The sequence below is a fragment of the Urocitellus parryii genome, chromosome 3 (assembly GCF_045843805.1).
Source record: "Urocitellus parryii isolate mUroPar1 chromosome 3, mUroPar1.hap1, whole genome shotgun sequence".
In the NCBI taxonomy this organism is placed as follows: Eukaryota; Metazoa; Chordata; class Mammalia; order Rodentia; family Sciuridae; genus Urocitellus; species Urocitellus parryii.
The window spans coordinates 31,962,847-31,982,545 of NC_135533.1; the positions used below are offsets into that span (position 1 = coordinate 31,962,847).

General features: G+C 39.3%; 1 protein-coding gene across 1 annotated transcript in view; it reads left to right on the plus strand.

Annotated features, from left to right (window-relative positions):
• The window catches only part of Dync1i1 (dynein cytoplasmic 1 intermediate chain 1), a 293,851-nt gene that overhangs the window by 186,837 nt on the left and 87,315 nt on the right, over nt 1–19,699 (plus strand). Inside the window, exon 10 of the mRNA XM_026391510.2 lies at nt 6,482–6,607. Within this exon, the coding sequence (XP_026247295.1) occupies nt 6,482–6,607 (126 nt within the window). The remainder of the gene's footprint in view (nt 1–6,481; nt 6,608–19,699) is intronic.

Below are 19,699 nucleotides of genomic sequence, written 5' to 3' on the forward strand. Positions count from 1 at the left end.
GATGTGGGTAGCAGGTATGTTCAGAGTTCAGTTGAGGTTGGGCTCTCTCTCTGATCAGGCAGGGCTTCTTGGAAGTCTGGGAATGAGGCAAATGGAGATTGGGGATGGGGCATGTGATCTAGGCAGAAGAATAAAAGGGATTTTGATCCCCACAATGTGACTGATGACAGTCACATTGTAGGGATCAAACTCCTTTCAGTTCTCCAAAAGTAAAAGCTTGATCCTTTTGGAGAACTGAAAGGAGTTTGATCCCTACAATGTGACTGTCATCAGTCAGCAAGTAAGTGAGGGCTCCCTCCTTTTGAATCCCCTTTTACTTCCAAACAGCAAAGCATCCAGAGTGTGATCGTGCAAAGATTAAGACAAGCAGGGTTTGCCCAACCTCCTTCTGCCTCTGTGTGTCAGTCTGCTCACAGATCATGCGTGGGGTGTGCGTATGCACAGGCATGGGATCCACACCCGAGAAAACACTTAGCTTGACTTGTTCACTTATTCAGGGTTTAGAAATCACACAAGAACCTTATCTGACATGTTGCTCAGCAAAGGTAACTGCTAGCATGTTCCTGGACTGCTGATGATGCTCCCTGGGGATGTCGGTGCCAGCAACAGTGAGGCTGGTCCCTACCCTGCCTCAGTGTGTGAAGGGATCCGTTGCCCATGGGTTTGTTTCTACACAGGGTCATGTATAATTTTTGTATTGGAGAAAGTAAAACTGAAAAGGGAAAAAAACTCCATCATGGAGAGACTACATTTATTTTTGTCTTGTTTCTGTGTAACCTACCCACCAATGCTGTGAGAAAGGTTTACATTCTTTTTTTTTATAGAGGGTTAAGTAAAAGGAATATTGGAACCCCCAGATCCTGCCTCACAACACTTGTATGGCATTCAAAGGACCAACCAGGTATACATGCTTATGGGATAAGGGTCTAAGTGGATCTAGATGTAACTCAATGATGTTAAGAAAGAAGAAAAGTCTGAGAGCAGTGGCACACTCTTATAATCCCAGCAGCTTGGCAGGAAACTGAGGCAGGAGGATCGCAAGTTCAAAGCCAGCCTCAGCAACTTAGTGAGGCCCTAAGCAACTTAATGAGGCCCTGTCTCTAAATAAAAAGTAAAAAGGGATGGGGACATGGCTCAGTGTTTAAGTGCCTTGGGTTCAATCCCTGGTTTAAAAGAGGAGAAGTAGAAAGAGAAGGAGGAGGAGAAGGGCTGGGGGAAAGGAACAAAGAAAGAAAGGGAGGAAGGAAGGAAGGAAGGAAGGAAGGAAGGAAGGAAGGAAGGAAGGAAGGAAGAAGGAAGGAAGGAAGGAAGGAAGGGAGGGAGGGAGGGAGGGAGGGAGGGAGGAAGGAAGGGAGGGAGGGAGGGAGGGGAAAAGGATGAAACAGTCTCAGGGCCTGATGGTGGCAGATACACCTAGAATAGTTTTCTGAATAGAACAGAATTAAACTGAGGATAGAAAAAAGAAACTCAAGTTCTTTATAGCTTTGCTTCAATCCCCCAGACTTCTTAAAAATAACACATTAACTTTCCAATATTTGCAAAATATTACCTGAACATTATTGCCTCAAAGAAATTTGGGCACTTGGGGAATTATTTCAACTCTGTCATTCACTGAATTTTATTTAGCACAATGGGTCAATAGTACTATCCAAATACCACATCACAGATTTTCCAGATGTGTACAAAAGTAGACTTGTGGTCTTGCTTTCACCATACATACTCCTGTCACATGTAAATCGCATCTTCCAATCCTGTAGTCATCTAAGATACAAACCTGAGTAATCTTTGAAAGTTCATGCAGTTGCTAAATCCAATCAGATTTACAGTGGCAAAAGATTCCTGGTGATATTCTATTACCATGTGAATTTCACAAGAACTTTATATTACTCTTTCTGCTTCTTCTTTTTAGCCTTTTTAAATTTTATTTATTTATTTTTTATTTTTTTTGATACCAAAGATTGACCCAGGGGCACCACATCCTCAGCCCTCTTTATTTTTCACTTTGAGACTGGGTCTCCTTAATTTGCTTAGAGCCTTGCTAAATTGCTGAGGCTGGCTTTGAGCTTGAGGTCCTCCCACCTCAACCTCCAGAGAATCTGGGATTATAGGCAGGCACCCCTGTGCCTATCCCTTTACTTCTTTCTTATATTAAAAATTGGTCTCCCTTAGCCAGGCACAGTGATGCACACCTGTAACCCCAGTGGCTCTAGAGGCTGAGATAGGAGAATCACGAGTTCAAAGCCAGCCTCAGCAATGGCAAGATGCTAAGCAACTCAGTGAGACCCTGTCTCTAAATAAAATACAAAATAGGGCTGGGGATGTGGCTCAGTGGTCGAGTACCTCTGAGTTCAATCCCTGGTACAAAAAAAAAAAAGAAATTGGTCTCCCTACTTCTAGACTCTACACAGTAGAGTCATTATAAGTACTTTGATCAGATTAATCTTTGTAAAGATTACCTTTATATGCTATATCACTTTGGTAAATTGTGTAACTTCCCTTGGCTAATATTTTTCTCATCCATGAAATCATGATAATACTTAGCTCAGTCTTGTTCCAAGTATTAAATGAACTACTATATCTAAAGGACTGAGAATTTTAAAAGTGTGTTTAGTGCAAAAGAAGTACTCAATTAACATGACATAGTAGTGAGTGTAGTAGCAGCAGTGGTGTTAGTAGTTGCAGACTGTGACTCCTTTGCCCCCATTTCCCAGAGTAAAATAGAAAACTGTCCACCAATACTCAGTGACTTCTGAGATAATGCCCCAGGCACTTCCTGCCCTTGCTTCTATTGCACCTCTTCACATAGCCTACAACCTGATGTCCCCTGAACATTTTCTTCTCCACACTAGTAGGATAAAGAAGGAAAAAAAACACTTTACTCTTGGCAAGTTTAAGTAAACAGGGAAATTTATTGGAGAGTCACTGGAATATTTAGAGAATCTCTGGAAAGGATGCAGAACCACAACTCAGTAGAAATTTGGACAGATCAAGGAACCTCACCTGTGGGATACTCTCATTAACCTGACTCACTAGCCCACAGGTTTTGCATTTCATCTCAGTTCAAAATTTGTTACATCTAGGTTTAGAGAAGGTGATTAGCTTAGCTTGGTCAAGCATCTACCCCATAATTAATTAATTATCCCAGGAAAATTACTCCTATTATTGGGGTAATCCCAAAGGAGAATGCTGTGAAACAGGCAGACACCAGGGAAGAATCTCCAGGGCCAGTCTTTGTACTCTTGCCCACATTCTCCTCCCTCTTCTCTCCTAGTAACCTACGCAGCTGGCAAGGTTCAACTCAAGTCTCATTTCATCTCTGAAGCCCCTTCCAGCTTCTCTCCCAGATATATACCTCACACCTCCCCGCTGCCATGGTTACTCCCAGCTCCACCCACTGTGCTTCTACAGAAGCCCCATGACAGTGCCTTCCTCTTAGCGCATGCTCTGCTTTGATACTGGGGTTGTAGTTATTCATACCTGTGCCTTACCTTCCTCTACTCAAGGGTGAGTTCCTACCAAGCAGAGCATGTTGTCCCTCTTGGATATTCTTGTCCTACATTTTACCTGGCACGGTGATTTATGTATGAATAGATGGCACCTGCCACAGTGGACAAGAAGGGTGTGATGTTTGAAGCCCACTGAACTTCAAGAGGGGTCCTCACTGATCACTTATTAGCAGTATGACTTGGAACAACTTTTACCCTGGGCTCCTTTGTGGAATCGAATAAACCATGTCTGCTTCAGAAGGATGTAAGAGGCAAGGGGGCTCACGTATCACCCAGCTTGGTGTCTGGCACTTAAAACATGCTGGTTCCTTCCTTTCCAGGAAATGATAGATTTCATTTCTCTTTAAGAACAAACCAAGCTTGACAACGTACATGGTAATTTTGAGGTAAAATTCCCATAAATTAAAAATCAGATAATCCAGCCCTTTGAGTAATTAAGTGACCATAAATTTCATAATTGTTCAAAATCATCATTTTAAACAACATTTAAATGCAAATAATTGCTTAGAGACTTTTTATCAGTGAACAAGAAGAAATGACTAGTCATGCTCAGACAGAGTAGGAAAAGACAGGTTAGAGGATACTTTGAAATTAAAACCTTGCGTGAAATAAGACTTCAGTCACTACCCCTAGGCCTTGTAATCCCAGTTACAGAAATTGTGCCAAAGGCACTCACTAGTATTTTACTAAAGCACTCCTAGTTTTCTAAAAGGAGTTTGAAGGTAAATAATGTAAATAGAAAAAAGAAAAGCTGCAAGTGGGTGCCAGCGATGAGACCCAGATGGAAAGCTGTGGGGTATTACTTCAGACACATCTGGCTGCTCCCCGGCCCCCGTGGTGGTGGTGTCGGTATTTATAGAGTTGCCTTTTTACATGTGACATAGTTAAACTTCAGATGGACAGTCTGGAGACTTCTGTGTTTATCTGGAGGTTAGTTTCGTAGAATGGGCTTTGAATCAAAGGCCTTGCTTAATCAGCTTTGATTCCTCTGCTAAGGAGCATTTTCTCATAAAGAGTGATTACTTCCCTTGGTGGCCACATCCATGGATCTCAATGTGTGCCACCACCTCCTCTGTACCCAGCACGTTGTAACTCTCTGCAGCTTTCTTAAGTCGAGACCACTGAAAGAAGAAACAAAGCCACATAGAAGACTTAGATTGGTTATCTTTGATAGGGAAAAAAGACAGTGTTTGAATGTGTAAGGGAAATCTTCTGTTTATATACACAGCAGAGTAAAAAGGAAGGAAAAAATTAAATCATCTATGAGAAAAAGGTGACATGATCTGAAAGTCTCCTGATGCTATGTTTAAGGGGCTACCTCATGAGAGCCTCAGGTAGGAATGGCATTTGCCTGAAAAGTGTCCTAAGGATGAGATTCATCCTAAATTTATTTAGAGTCAGAGTTCATGCAGGGTGAGTAGGTGTTTCCAACACCCAGCATCCCTGCAGCGTTCTCCCTGTTATTGTACTGGTTGTGTTTCTCACATATAAGCCTTTAATTATTGGTATTGTTTGACAACAACAGGTCAAATATTTCTGCTGAGCACAGTTACTAAAATAAAAACTGAAAAATCATTCAACCGATTTTGGTGCAGGTTGATGATATGCTAGGAATTATTAGACTGTGGATTCAGATGTCAATAACAACCAGTCCTTGCGCTCAAAGAACTTACAATCTAGTGAAAGACATGGTGGGGAGAAGATCATTATGCAGCAGGAGAAGTGCTTCAGAATCAAAATGGGAGTGGGGGCAAGTGGGAAAGAAGAGGGCAGATGGTTAGTTAGGATTGTCTGGAGGATTTGACACCTACATTGAGTCTTAAAGGATGAATTTTTGATGTAACCAGCATAGACAAGGTCTTCCCATGAGAGTGAGATCAGACCTGTAGTTATAGAAGCTAAACCTGTGTGCTTCAAAACCAGCCTGGTGAGGCTGGGTCATACAGTGGGGTGGTAAGGGAAGGTTGTAAGAGATTGAGCAGGGAAGCTAAGAAGTGTCAGATCGTGAAGGATCCTACATGACTTGGATTTTTGCCTTGAAAGTGGTGATGAACCCTTAAGGGTATTCCAAGCTGAGGGTGACTTAGCCAAGTATATATTTTGTAAAGGCATCCTGCAAAGGGTGGAGTTTGTAGATGAGGGTAGGACCTGGCAAGCCTGGATACAGAGAACCATTCAGGAAGCTAATGCCTTCCCCAGACCAGAAATTAATTTAGGAGGCTCTGACCTTAAGAATGTGAAGAAAACATGGATTAGAAAGGTATGGAGGGAGTAGTGACACACTTCAAGAGAGAGAAAGGAAAGGAAAACTAAAATAGCACATCTGGCACATCTGGCCCAGCTGGCCAGATCAGCGTTGCAAGAGCAGTGGGTTTTGTGTGGAAGTCAATGAGCTTGTTTTGCCATGTGTGGCATCTGATGTCTTTATGGACAGCCCTAAGCCAACTCTAGGTGGCAATCAAATATGAGGATCAGAGATCAGAGAGATATCAGCCCTAGACATAGCTTTGAAAACTCTCAGCATACTGTTTTTAAAGCTATTGGATTAGATGAGATAACCTGGGGAGAATGTATAGACGGGGGCAAAGAGCAGCTCCTTTAGAATATATGTAGCAAAAGGAGAACTTATAGGGATTTTTAAATAGTAGTCAGAGAAGAAAATTAGAAGAAAGCAATGCAGTAGAAGCCAACATAGGAGAAAGAAGGAGTAACTCCAAGGGTCAGGCATAAGAGAGACCAAGCAGTGTTTGCCATTGGTAGTTATTGGTAACCATACAAGTACACGCAGAGTAGTGGGTACAGAAACCAGATTGCAGTAGATTGAGGCAGTAGGCTGTTATTACATATGCCACCAAAAAAATTAAAAATAAAGCACCATTTGAAGTATGTAACATAACATGCATATGTTGAGATGAGAAAGTGTCCCTTGTGTTGTCATCTTAGCCTAATGGATTCTTGTGACCTCTTCCATTTAGTACCCTGAGCTGATGGTCGCTTCTTACAACAATAATGAAGATGCTCCCCATGAACCAGATGGAGTGGCCTTGGTTTGGAACATGAAGTTTAAGAAAACCACACCAGAATATGTCTTCCACTGTCAGGTAGGAGTCATCATAGTAAAAATAACCTACATCTCAACTAGAACAAATATAGTTCATGCTGCATTGCATCTGCCTTATGTTGGGAGGAAGCACTGAGTTTAAAAATGGAATTGTTGACAATTTTGGAAAATTCCCCCACAGTAACCTAATGTTTTGGGAAAGTGGCAACCCTCCCCAAACAGTTAGGAAGCCTGGTTGGGGACTGTGTCATTTTCTTTCTATTTAAAACAGCCCCCATGAGGATGAGTTTATAAAGACCTCGCACTTATGAAGAAATTGTGGTGTACCACTTCCTTTGCTTCATAGCAACATATGCTTGCCCACCCACGTGGACATCCTCAGAGCACTACCATTTCAAGTTCCCTCCTTTCTCTGAAATGCAGTTCAGTGGATTTTGCCAATTTTAGGTCTACAGGCACCATATTGTTTTGTAGATAATAATACTTGTGAAGCTGGGTTGGGGGAAGATTTACCACCAGTATTTCTCAAATTGTTGAGAAATGAAGATGCTATTTCTAGTTTGCAAGTGCAGATAATATCAAAGAGCTTTGGATATTTTACTCCTTGTGTCTACTGAGAAGTGTCTTCTATTTGACATACTATGAGCTGAAATTATGCTACACTTGCACACATTCAGCTTTGCTCTGTTGCCATGACTCTGCCAAAATAACATGCCTTCTCATTGACCAATGCACCAACCCCTTTATTAATGCTCCTATCCTGTTATTATGCACAGGGAAAAGGAAAGCAAACATGCCAGTTCAAAGTTCCAGTTCCTCAAATATTACAATTCAGAAGTACTAAGTGACAGATCTCTCTGAATACATCCACATTCGAAGAGGATTGGTAAACCTGTAGATTTAGGGAAGCTTTGTGCCATTTTATATCTAAGAGCTGAGTAACTTTTTGAACTAAAATATGTTTAGACTTTAGAACATTATCAGATATAATTTGGGGAACAGGAGCTGCTGGAATAAAAAGTCCCAGCTTCAATGTGATTGAGTAACCTCTAACGCTGGCCATGTTTTTCTAATTTACTATCTCAAAAACAACTTAACAAGAAGTCTAGGTCTGCATAGTAAATAACCTTTATTTTCTGAGCCTTTGAAATAAGAACACTTTTTTTTCCTTTTTTTTTTTTAAGGTTATCAAGTTTGTCAGCTCTTTCTGTAAACATAGAAGCACAAAAATCCTAATTTTGCTCAGTTTTAAGAGTTTTGCTGAATTGCCAGAAAAAATCTATAAAGATTCTGAGATAAAGAGAAGCACATTTTTGAAAAACTGCCTTTTAAACTACTCAAAATAACAGAAAGCATATTTTTAATTAAAAAAAATCCAAGAAGCACTCCATACTGTTTTAGTCAATATGTATAATATTTATTATTAAAATTTTTAAAAATTTAACTGTATTAAATAATTGTTTTAAGACTCAAAATAAAATATATTTAATATTCATACCATTACATAAATAAACAAGTCAATAAATTGGAGGATGAAAATACTGAGTAAAGAAGCAAATTCCAAAGGTCTTCAGAATCAACTAGAATTTTTAAATTACTTGTTTTATCATGTGACAGTAGTTGCTACTATCAAAGGAAGTGATCATCTTTTCCTTCTCCTAGTACCTTTGGGATTCCATTCACTAAAGATTTCATCAACTGCATTAAATTTTCAGTTTTTCCCTTAAATGACCCAATGAATGTATTTTAGAACAAAATGCGCTTCTGTTTTTTTTTTTTAAGTTAAAAAAAAAAAAGCAGTCAGAGTACCTTGAATATTCACAAGATAAACACACCAAAGTTACCCAAAGATGCTGGGTGACATCTCTGTGTCTCTCAAATTCCTACCTTTAATTCTTCTGGTGACTAGTGGCAGATGGGGGCTCTAAACTCTACCTAACATTCCCACTGGGAAAACAGAAAAGTAAGAATGCTGATAAACTTTAAAGTTTTTAAACTTTAGGGTCCAAGTAACATGTGCAGAAGTTCACGATGACAGACTTCAGGTATCAAAAGCTGTTAAATTGGGCTGGGGTTGTGGCTCAGTGGCAGAGCGATTGCCTAGCAAATGTGAGGCACTGGGTTTGATTCTCAGCACCTCATATAAATAAATAAATAATAAAGGTCCATGGACAACTAAAAAAAAATTTTAAAAGCTGTTTGGTTTTTTTTTTTCAATTTAGCCATGCACATTTATAGATATTTAAAATCATGATTGTGCTACTCAGATATAAACCATCAGTAGTTCATATAAAATGACATTGATATTCATGAAGCACATATTCATGAAAATTACAAAAATCTGTTACTAAATACTACTACCAAACTAGTTTCTATCATTAAATTAATTGTCTTAAAGTGATCTAAGGAACTGTAGGGGAAGAATGCAGGACAAACTCTCAGAGGGTAAACTGGAATGAGCTCTGAACCCACTCAGGAAAGACGGAAAGAGAAGAAGGGGACAGATTGAAAGTAAATAAAGTCAGTCCTCTATAAAAAGGGTTCTGTATCCATGGATCAACCAAATGTGGCTCAAATATATATATATATATATATATATATATATATATATATATATATATATATATATATATAATTGCATCTGTACTGAACACGTAAAGACATTTTTCTTGACATTATTCCCTAAACAAAAAAGTATTTCAGTAATTTACACAGCATTAATGTTACTTTAGGTATTACACATAATGTAGAGATGATGTTAAGTATTCGGGATGACACAGGAAGATGTTCGTGTTATATGCAGATACCATACAATTTTTAAAAGGGACTTGAGCATCTGCACATTTTGATACGTGATGAAGAATTTCTGAAATCAATCCTTCCAAGGACAGATATGTGAAGCCCTTCTGAGGTCCCCTGGTATATTAGTCATCAACCAATAGGAGATATAGATCAGATAGACATAAGCCTTTCTAAATATGTCCTTCATAGGTACATGAAAGAGAGCAAGCAAGAGAAAATTGGCTGACGAGACTGTGAGAGTTGACAAGTCTAAACTGTAGGATAGACCAGCAGGCTGAAGATTCTACTAAGGGCTGATGCTGTAGTCTTGAATCTATATCTGTAGAGCAGGCTAGCAAAACAGGGTTTCTATGTTACAGGCAGAATTGTTTTTTCTTTGGACATCCTTGGTCTTTGCTCTCAAGGACTTCAGCTCCCATTACAGAGGGTAATCTGCTCAAAGTGTACAGATATAAATGTTAGTCACATCTGAAAAATACCTTCACACCAACATCTAGTCTGCTGTTTAATCAATAAGTTGAGTACCATAGCCCAGCCAAGTTGACACATGAAATTAACACCTTTATTTTTTCCCCAGATCCAGGAAACCAGTATCTTTCACAACTCCCAAGTCCTTCCAATTCCAGATAACTGTGGAGTGATTAACTTTAGAAGTGCAATTATTAGATACCAGGGAATGTGAGATTTCCTAAGCAATGAAAATGATACTGAAATGTATTAAGAATCTACTCTTGACATTCATTATCATAAATGCTCAGTGTCTCCAGGTGTACCTATGAACCACTTCAAAATCAGCTGGATTTTATTCCAGAGTTTGTGCCCTGCCTTATTCTATATTTGTAAGGGATGCAGCAAGGTGACACCACGCAGGTTCATGGCATGGTGTGGGAGTGGGGGCACTGAATAGAGAAGAATTGGAACAAACTGGGTTCTCCACCTTTGCTAATAATTGCAATGACTTGGGCAACTTTAAGAATGATGCCTAAGTTCTACTGACAGAGATGCTGGTGTGTCTAACTTATTTACTTTGAAGTGTAGATGGGCAAACATGGGCATTGATAGCAAAGACTGTGTGACTTGTTCAAGCTTTATTTTGGGCTCCCTGACATTTATAAGACATTGGTTGAATGTGGTCCTACACAGAGCCATCTTTACCATTTTCTGACCCTGAAGGAAAAATCAGAGAGCCCATGGAATTAAAATATATATGAGAAAGACAAAAATTCTCACCCCTGACCTGTAGCTTTTCTCTTATATCCTTTCTGATTTTTGGTAAATCATCATTTATTATAACTGGTATTTTCTGGACACTAACTCACTGAGATCAGGTCAGTTGAATGCATTTTCTCCTGGGTTATTTCAGTAGTTTCAAAATTTGACAGTCTGTTTAGTAGTCTGAGGATAAGGGAAACCTTATTATAATTATGTTTTTATAATTTCAGAATAACTGCATTAGCTGCCCCTTTCTCAATGATCTCCACTGATTTCTTCATCTTTTCTCCAAGTTTATAATTGCTCACAAATCCAGTGGCTCAGAAGAGCATTGTTTCAGGCACTAGAAAGAAAATGCATAAGAAACACATCAACACAGTCTTTTGTAAAGACTGATAGGCTTTTAACCTAATCATAAAAAGATTTCAGTCTGAAGATTCTTGTCTCTGTTATGAGTAATGAAGCCAAATACCTTCTCCTTTCATGGGCAGTTTCATGTCTTTACTAAGCTGAATTTTTGGTGTGGGTTCTAGTCTTGCATTTTTTTTTTCTATTTTCATTTCAATAAAAGCTGTCTATACTTGGAAAATATCTGTGGACTCTGCATAGAAATCAGCCACACAGCCCCATCACAGACTGGCAGTGCTCCTGCTGCCTTCTGTAGTGGCTTCACACACTGTCATTAGATTATGTGTCTGACCAGCCTGCGTTGCTTACCCTGGTGTGGTCTTTCTCTTTTAAATGGAATGAATAGAATCAGAAATATATATCTTAGAATTAGCTGCACTGGAGTAAGTAGAAAAGCTATATTTAGAGGTTTAACATGGTCAGAGGTTTTTATTTTTACTTTTTTCCTGATTGGGTTTCTTTGTCCTTGGCCTCCTCTTTTCAAGGGTGATCTGACAGTGGCCTGAAACTGACCATAACCTGAACACACTCACTGTTCCAGGGAGAAAACAGAAATGTGAAACGGGGCTATATCAACTAACCTCATTGGTGCCAGGGTTTCAAACCCTCAGTTGTACTTTTTCCTACGTGTGGCTTCACTTCTCATTAAGATTCTATAAAGATTGCAGATGAGATTGAAACTCCTGGCCTCAACTGCCCGGCGTCTGGTTCTGCCTGAGATTCCCACTAACCTCAAAGAGAGTTCTGCCTGCCTGCCAGGAGTGATGGTAAATGCAGGAGGATATGTGGGCTGGTGGTTAGAACAGGGACAGAAATTCAGGCTTTCAGCTCTTTCCTGACTGACCATTCTACTGGGTGACCCCTAGTGAGTTGTGAAGGCTCTGGTGTTAAACCTCCTGATCCCCTAAAAAGAAGTCTTCCTCTGTCTCTGGTAGAATTGCAAGGTTTGTTTTAATACATTGGATTTATATTACCATCAATTTTTGTTGAACCCAGACTGTGGTTCATAATACAAATCTTTAATCTTTGTGGGGACACAAAAATGTATATTGATTTAATTTTATAAAGTAGATTATGACCAGAGAAGTGTTAGAATCTGACTTTAGGATTTTTAAATCTTATTTTTTAACACAAAAGGAGGGGTAACTTTCTTATAGCCTGGCTGATGAAAAGACAAGACGTTTCTTAAGATTTTTCTCTTGGCTATACTCAGAAGTGGTTGCTGGAAGTCAAAAAGACAGGAAGGAAAAACAGTTCTTTGACAACTAAGGTTTGGTATACATTGAGTTCCTGGAATTCACAATGAAAGCATATAATAGATACTTTGTAATTGGTAAATAAACTCCATGGTCAAGAACATGCAAACCAAAGTGAGACCCAGACAGTTTTCAATGTACCTTAAAATCAGAAAACAAGAGGAAACCTCAACCAGTATTGTAAGATTATGACACATACTTCAAGGTACAAAATCATGGAAAATTAAAGATTCCATAGGACATAACAATAAAATTAAGCTGTTACATAAAAGATGCAAATTAGTACGGATCAGACCAGAGGAGCAGCTAGCAACACAGCATTGCTATTTTGTGTCTGTAGAAAAGGGCCCATGGGAGTTCAAACCAATGTGCTAAAATGAAAGGCAGACATTTGGAAACACTTCTTTTATGCCAATTGAGTATGACTGGTCCAATGATCGAGGCTTGAGCTAGATGCTGATTCTTATTAAATCAAGCAGCAGGAACTTCATTTTCTGTTTTGGCCCAGGAAACTGGAAGCAGAAAAACTGCCTTGCCAGTTTTCATTCTTTATCTACCCTCTTCTGGGATCTTCTCCAACGAGTAACTCAAGAAGAAGCAGAATGAGTCATTGAGATACATCCAGGGAAATTAGAATTTTCAGCTGGATTATAGCAAAGAGATAGTATCCAAGGTGATTTCTCATCTGAGATCAACAATGAAGGTGCTTGTACACCTCCCCGATGTGGTTCTGAACCAGGGAGTTATCTGATGGGAGGGATGTCATGAGACAATACCTTTGAGCAAACTATTTTAAGTTGTTTTGGTTTGCTATCATGTACTACAAATGATCAAGCTGAAGTTTCCTACTATTATATACACTATATAAGACTCTTTAGTAGGATACTCCATTAAGGTGCCATATATTGTAGATGTGGAACCCAGAATTGCAGACTGCCCTCAGCTTCCTAAATGTCTTTGCCCTGTGCTAACCCATCGGAACAGGGCCTTATCCAGTAGTGCTCCAAGGCACTGCCCTAGGAGTCACTGATGCTGTGCAGTGAGAGCCAGAGAGCAATATGAGCAAGCTCTTCTGGTCTGTCAAGTTGTTCTCCCCATCCCCCAGTCATCCACTGAGGTCAAAGAAACCTTGATCTCAGGAAAGCAGGTGTTCTAAGAGGTCTGGACTGAACATTTGGGGGAAGGAGGCCCTATCTACCTCTTAGAATCACTGTGAAGATTAAAGAGATAATATAGGTATGTAATTAGCTTGGGCTGCCATAACAAAATACCATAGATTGAATGGCTTATAAGCAGCAATTATTTCTCACATCTGTGGAGGCTAGGATGTCCAAGGTCAAGGCTGACTCAGTTTCCTGTAGGGACTCCCTTTCTGGCTTGTAGATGATGCCTTCTAGCTGCGCCCTCACACATGAAGAGAGAGCGTATGCACAGGAATTCTCTGATGTCTTTTCTTAAAAGGACAATGATCCTGACATATCTGGGCCCCGCCACCTTCATTACCTCCCCAAGCCCTGTTTCTAGATACTATCACATAGGTTGTTAGGGCTTCCGCATTGGAATTTGGAAGGAAAGGGACACAACTCATTCTATAGTAATAGGTGAACCTACCTAAAATATGGAAGTATTTCCTTTGTGTTTGGTTGTTGCACTATCATTGTATAATAATCACGTGGGAAGAAGCCAAAACCTTGACATTCTTAATGTCAAGAATGTCATTTCCTTACCCACTCATTTATTCATTCATTCAACATATATGTACAGGGTACTACCATGGCCAAGCCTACCCAGCAATGATTGGCTGGAGTTGAGAAGTGGCTATTCCCTCACCATAAGAACATTTCAGTTTTCCCTAATCTCCACCAGGTTTAATGTTTTTCATCACCTGACAAATTCCCTGGAACATGTTCACATTAGTCAGATCCTCATGTATGCTCTTTATATATAAATGCCAAGTGAAGAGACAGACTCAAACCATTCCAAAGTTCTCTCATCCCAATCACTTAACCATTTATTTTCTGCTTAAATTATGATCAAATATTGACCACACCAGTAAGGAAAGCAGGGAAGCAGTTAAGTGCATAATGGTTAAGAACAGACTATGGGGCTACACTGCCTAGATTTATAACTCAGTTACTTAGGAGCTGTGGCAATCAGCAACCCAAAGGGCATCATAAGACTAAAATAATATACGTAAAGCTCTTAGTGTCAGGCACATAGTAAATACCCAATGAATGTCAGATTTGATTATGACCTGATACGAAAGAATGAACTCCAGAATATGTATTTATCTATGTGTTCTGAACAAACAGCAGGAATGTGGGTCCGTTTGTGCCAGGCATTGCATCTTTAGTGGGTGAATGGGGGAGATTGTGACTGAAAAGTCCGGAGGGAGAGATCAGGTAGCTAGGCAGCAGGAGGGTGCTGAGGAACGTGGGGAAAGGTCTCTTACCAGCCAGTACAAAAGGAGCTCAGTGTTTGAATAACTGATAGGGTATACTGGTGTAAATGGCTTGACTACCCTCCCTGCTGCTGTGCTTCTGCCACATGCCAGGCACCCGTGCATTGACTTTTTTGGCTTAACTGCTCACACTGATGGCCCCAGGCACAGACTTTATAAAGGAACCCTCTAGTCCCTGTGTAGCTCCATGACTGTACTGAGTTCTATGTGGACTAACAGGCCATTTGCTACGCTTCATGCACTCTGTGGACTCTGGAGTCAGAATGAGGAAACAGGGCCAACCAGTATATTCTACTTTCATCTAAGACCAGTTTGGCATCTCGTGAAGAGCTGTCCCTCCCAGAGACGCTTATGGCCTGGGCGCTGCTCCCCTTAGCGGGGCTTGCTTTCTGTGGAATACCAGATTGTGCTTTTTCTTTATCCTACATTTTTATATAGGCAGGAGCAGATGTAAAAGAGTAGCAAGTGTTCTGAGAGGAAAGCTAAGTCTCAGAAGAGCAATGCTCTCCCTCTGAGGTCTATGTAGGGGAGACCTCATTCTTGAGAAGCAATCAGGGAGAAGCAGGGGGTAGCTGTAGTGTTGACCCAGGCCGTAGTAGTGCCTACCAGGAGCATGCTAAGGCCACTACCACCTCCAAGAGGGATGCCCGTCATTGCTTTGATTCTTTATATTCCATGAACAGAATCACCTTGAAACTTCAGACCATCTGTTTCTTTAAAAAAAAAAAAAAATTATCCATCTGTGAACTAGAGCCAAAATTTCTGATTTGTATTAGGTTCCCTTAAGTTCCCTAATACGAATGGAGCTATTTGAACATACTATGTTTTTAATTAATACAAAGACTCATATTTCCCCAGTCATATTGTTATTTCAGTTTATCTCAAACAATTTCAGCACAACTTAATTCTTGAAATTATTTGAGAGCATTTATTTATCAAAGAGAATTTCTGGAAACAGAACTACCAATGTTACTTGGAGGAACTGTTTTCTAACCTTTGTCATAACAAATAGTCTATGCTTGGCAATTACTCATTTTTTTAAATATTTTACTTTTTTTTTTTTTTTTTTTTTTTTTTTTAGTTTTCGGTGGACACAACATCTTTGTTTGTATGTGGTGCTGAGGATCGAACCTGGGCCGCACACATGCCAGGCGAGCGCACTACCGCTTCAGCCACATCCCCAGCCCAATTACTCATTTTTTAAAAGACATGTTTATTGTTAGCCAAAAAAAAAATTAAACAAGGTGTTGTTTTTCTCACAGGTGAACAATTTAACTTAGTTATTTTTAACTATAATCTCCTCAAGAATATATTGAGCTTATTGTGTCTTACATGCTACAAATCATGGTTGCCATAATAATTTTATAACTTCTACTTTTTAAATTCCCTAAAGCTGATGTTTTCTGCTCTTGACTTGTTTAAGAGGTATTTGCAGCACCCATGTATAATAAGGTATGTTATTTAGTAGTGCTGCTTTGCTTCTCTGATAACTTAGTCTAGAATTATATTGAGTAGTTGAAATTAAATCAAAGTATGCCTTATGTACAACAAAAGCCTCTAATTTTCTTTAAAATAAGTTTATCACAAATATATTGTCCCCTCAATAATGAAGAAAACAGGAGGAAAAATTGTCCACAAGTGCCCATATGCACACAAATGTACACACACACACACACACACACACACACGAAGCTAAAATCCTAGTCAAAAGCTCTATTTCATAAAAGAGAAGTATAGTGATGTTGATGGTTTGCCAAAACCTCAAGGAGTGACAAAATCCACAGAGTGTCCTGAAAGAGATGCCTTTGCAAAACCATGCTTCTCCAGATGGTTTAGATTAGAGATGTTGAAAAACACATGGCAACATTAGTTTGGTTTAGAATTCATAGTTAATTCAGTAGATAAAATAATGCAAATTTGAAACCCTATCCTACATATCAGAAAAATCATCAAATCTTATGATTGCTCTTAGGGGAGGTTGGTATGTGATGTGTTGATTTTTAAATGATCTAATTGTAATAATAAAATTAACCAAGAAGAGGTAAAGAAAGGATGCAACTGCAAGAGGAAAACTTTCTTCTCTGCAGAATCTGTATTCCTTTCAGCTGTCATATCCAATCAATTTGTATGGGATACGACAGCCAATTGTCATTTCCTGAGATATACTATGTAAAGAGGTCATGTTACAGAGACAACATGAAAAAATGGAAAAAATAATTTCAGAGCATGATGCTAAGAGAAGCCAAAGTGTTCCTAAAGACCACAAAGTGTTGCCCAGATCCCCTCACCTTGCTAATAATAGCAGAGAAGCAGCTTACCCACAAGATTGTCCCTGGGTTTATTCATCTTTTCCTCTTGTACACTTTATAAAAGAGAGTGCTCTTGGTCTATGTTTTAGTAAATGCTTTTCCCTTAACTGTGACTGTTTATCTTGATGGGGGATCTGTGTGAATAGCAACACCACACAGTGTGTTCTCTGACACAAGGATGTATAGCAATTGCCCCCAGGGTCCCAAAGCCTTCATCACTAAAAGCCCGATTCTTACTTTCCTCTTCCTTTGTGCCTAGTATCTACTGCATCCCACCCTCTGATCCTACAGCTGTATAGCCTGCAAACAATACCTGGAAAAGAACTTCTATATGGGAACAGTATTAATTTAATGATGTGCTACCTGCTGCAGAAAGAAAAGTGTTCCATTGATACCTTAGAATTGCCACTAGAAGAATGTCCACTGAAGGATTCCAACTGAGAAAAGCAACACAAGGAAAATATGGGACAAAAGATTCTACAAAAGTAGAATCCAAATTTTTCAAACAATCATGTCTAGCCCCTGAAGGACGTGGCTGTCAAAGTGGCACCATATTTAGTTCCCCCTGAAAGTAACACATTTTGAACATTTTCCAAGCATTAAAAACTGGAATCATGGTTGTTAATGCCTGAAGGGAGCTCCACTGCAAGGGCTCTCTCTCATCCAGCAAGGAGGTCCACGGAACAGGGTAGAAGAGAGTGTGGCTGCGGAATCACTAATTAAGACCTCGGGAGACCAAGCAGGAAGCAGGTCTGATTTTATTCCGCAGTTACCATGTATACTCAGGCAGTAGCTAAGCACATTACAGGCAGCCAAAATGCAATTTCTGCTGACTGTCCTTGCAGCAGCCAATCAAGGAGTGGGCCATGAAGCAAGCGCAGGGACTCAACACATAGCCTCATGCCCAGGGCTGTGCCTATCAGGTATGCATCCATGCACTTGTCTCCACACTCCACCATCAAAGCAAAGGTGCTTCTTTGACAGCAAGGACATGCACATGCATGCAGAGAGAAATATGAGGGAGAGTTGGGAGATCATGTGCACAGAATTTGTATGAATTGATGAGTATTTCTTTTAAAATTTGCTTTTAATTAAAACATAATTATACATATCTACAGGGTATGCTGGGATGTTTTGATACACCTATACATCATGCAATGATAAATCAGGGTAATCAGCCTATCTCTTACCTTGTATATTTATCATCTGCTTGTGGTAAGAACATTCAGTCCTCTCTTGTATGATTTTTTAAATACTCAATACAATATTATAAATCATAGTCACCCTACTAAGCAGTAGAACTCCAGCGCTTTTGCCATCTAACTATAACTCTATACCCATTGACAGTCTTGCCCTGGCTTTCCTTCTCTTCTTCTATTATAAATTTTATTTTGTTTTAGTAATAAAATCATTTTATTAGCTAGTCTTAACCACTGAGCAATCATTCTACATACATACTGATGTAATTTTTTTAACATGTTAATGACATCGTGTCACCCTTGCCATGACAATTGTTGAAAAGATTTCACTTTGGGGGGAGGTACACATAGAAAGGAAACCTCTACCTCTGCCCCCTTCTCACCTCCCAAGCCATACTTCTGATCACGACTCCTACCTGCCTAGTAGCATTTCCTTTAATATGTTTAGTCAAATTTGTGAGGACTTGGCTGTTTTCAGAACCTGATTTCACTGGATTATCCCCTCTGTACATTGAAAGCTGCAGAGACAGACTGAGCACAAATCTTCTTTCAAACCTTGCAATGCATTCTCCCCTTTGTCAAAGGAATATTTGAGTCAAGTTCCCTAAAAGATTGTGAATATTTGACTACATGGCAAAAGACAGCCAGTTGTCAGATCACATAGGGTTTATTGAAGAAGAACGGACTATTTAAACGATTTTTTTAAAATAAATCACACCCTCCAATCTGTCCTTTGTAAAAATAAGAATTTCCATACTATCAATTCCTCTGATTTGGATCATTGTTACGGAAGTGAAATATAGCACCAAGACTATGTGATAAACTTGAACTTGTGATAGAACATTAGGAGCCTGACAACTTTAATCAAGAGTTTTGCTATTTGCATGTTGTATCACATAATTGGTAACTATAAAATGTTTGCAAGACCAAGAAACTCTTTCCCCACAGTAGTTATTTAATTAGCAAATTCTGTCTGCCATCCCCCACAATATAAAGGGGAACTTGTTACCCTTTGTTATCCTGTAATAATTGCATAATTAGGCATTATTTGTGTTCTGGGAGTAATGCCAAAATAAATGAGAAAGGGGCTCTGTGAGTTTCTCAGACCTGTTAGTCAAAATTTAAATTAAAACTTTTTTTTTCGAGAATTCTTATGGATTTTTTGAATATTGTGAACTTTTCCTATAGGATCCAAGAGTATTGTATCTTATCTATCAATGGAGTAAATTCAAGCCACAAATGGATTACATTACTGTTCTTCACCTTGTTTTTCTAAAGTGATAAATAAAGCAAGTAAATAATATATTGCTATTCTACATAGCTCCTAAGTACAACCCTCAGAGAGCTGCAGATGGGACTAGTTCATATCAATAGTGTTGGAGTACAAAATTTTGAGGTGGCCCTATAACAAAATGAGATACTTTGGGAGGAATGAAAACGCAGAAATAGGGCAAAGTTTTTCATAATTAATACAATTTGCCAACA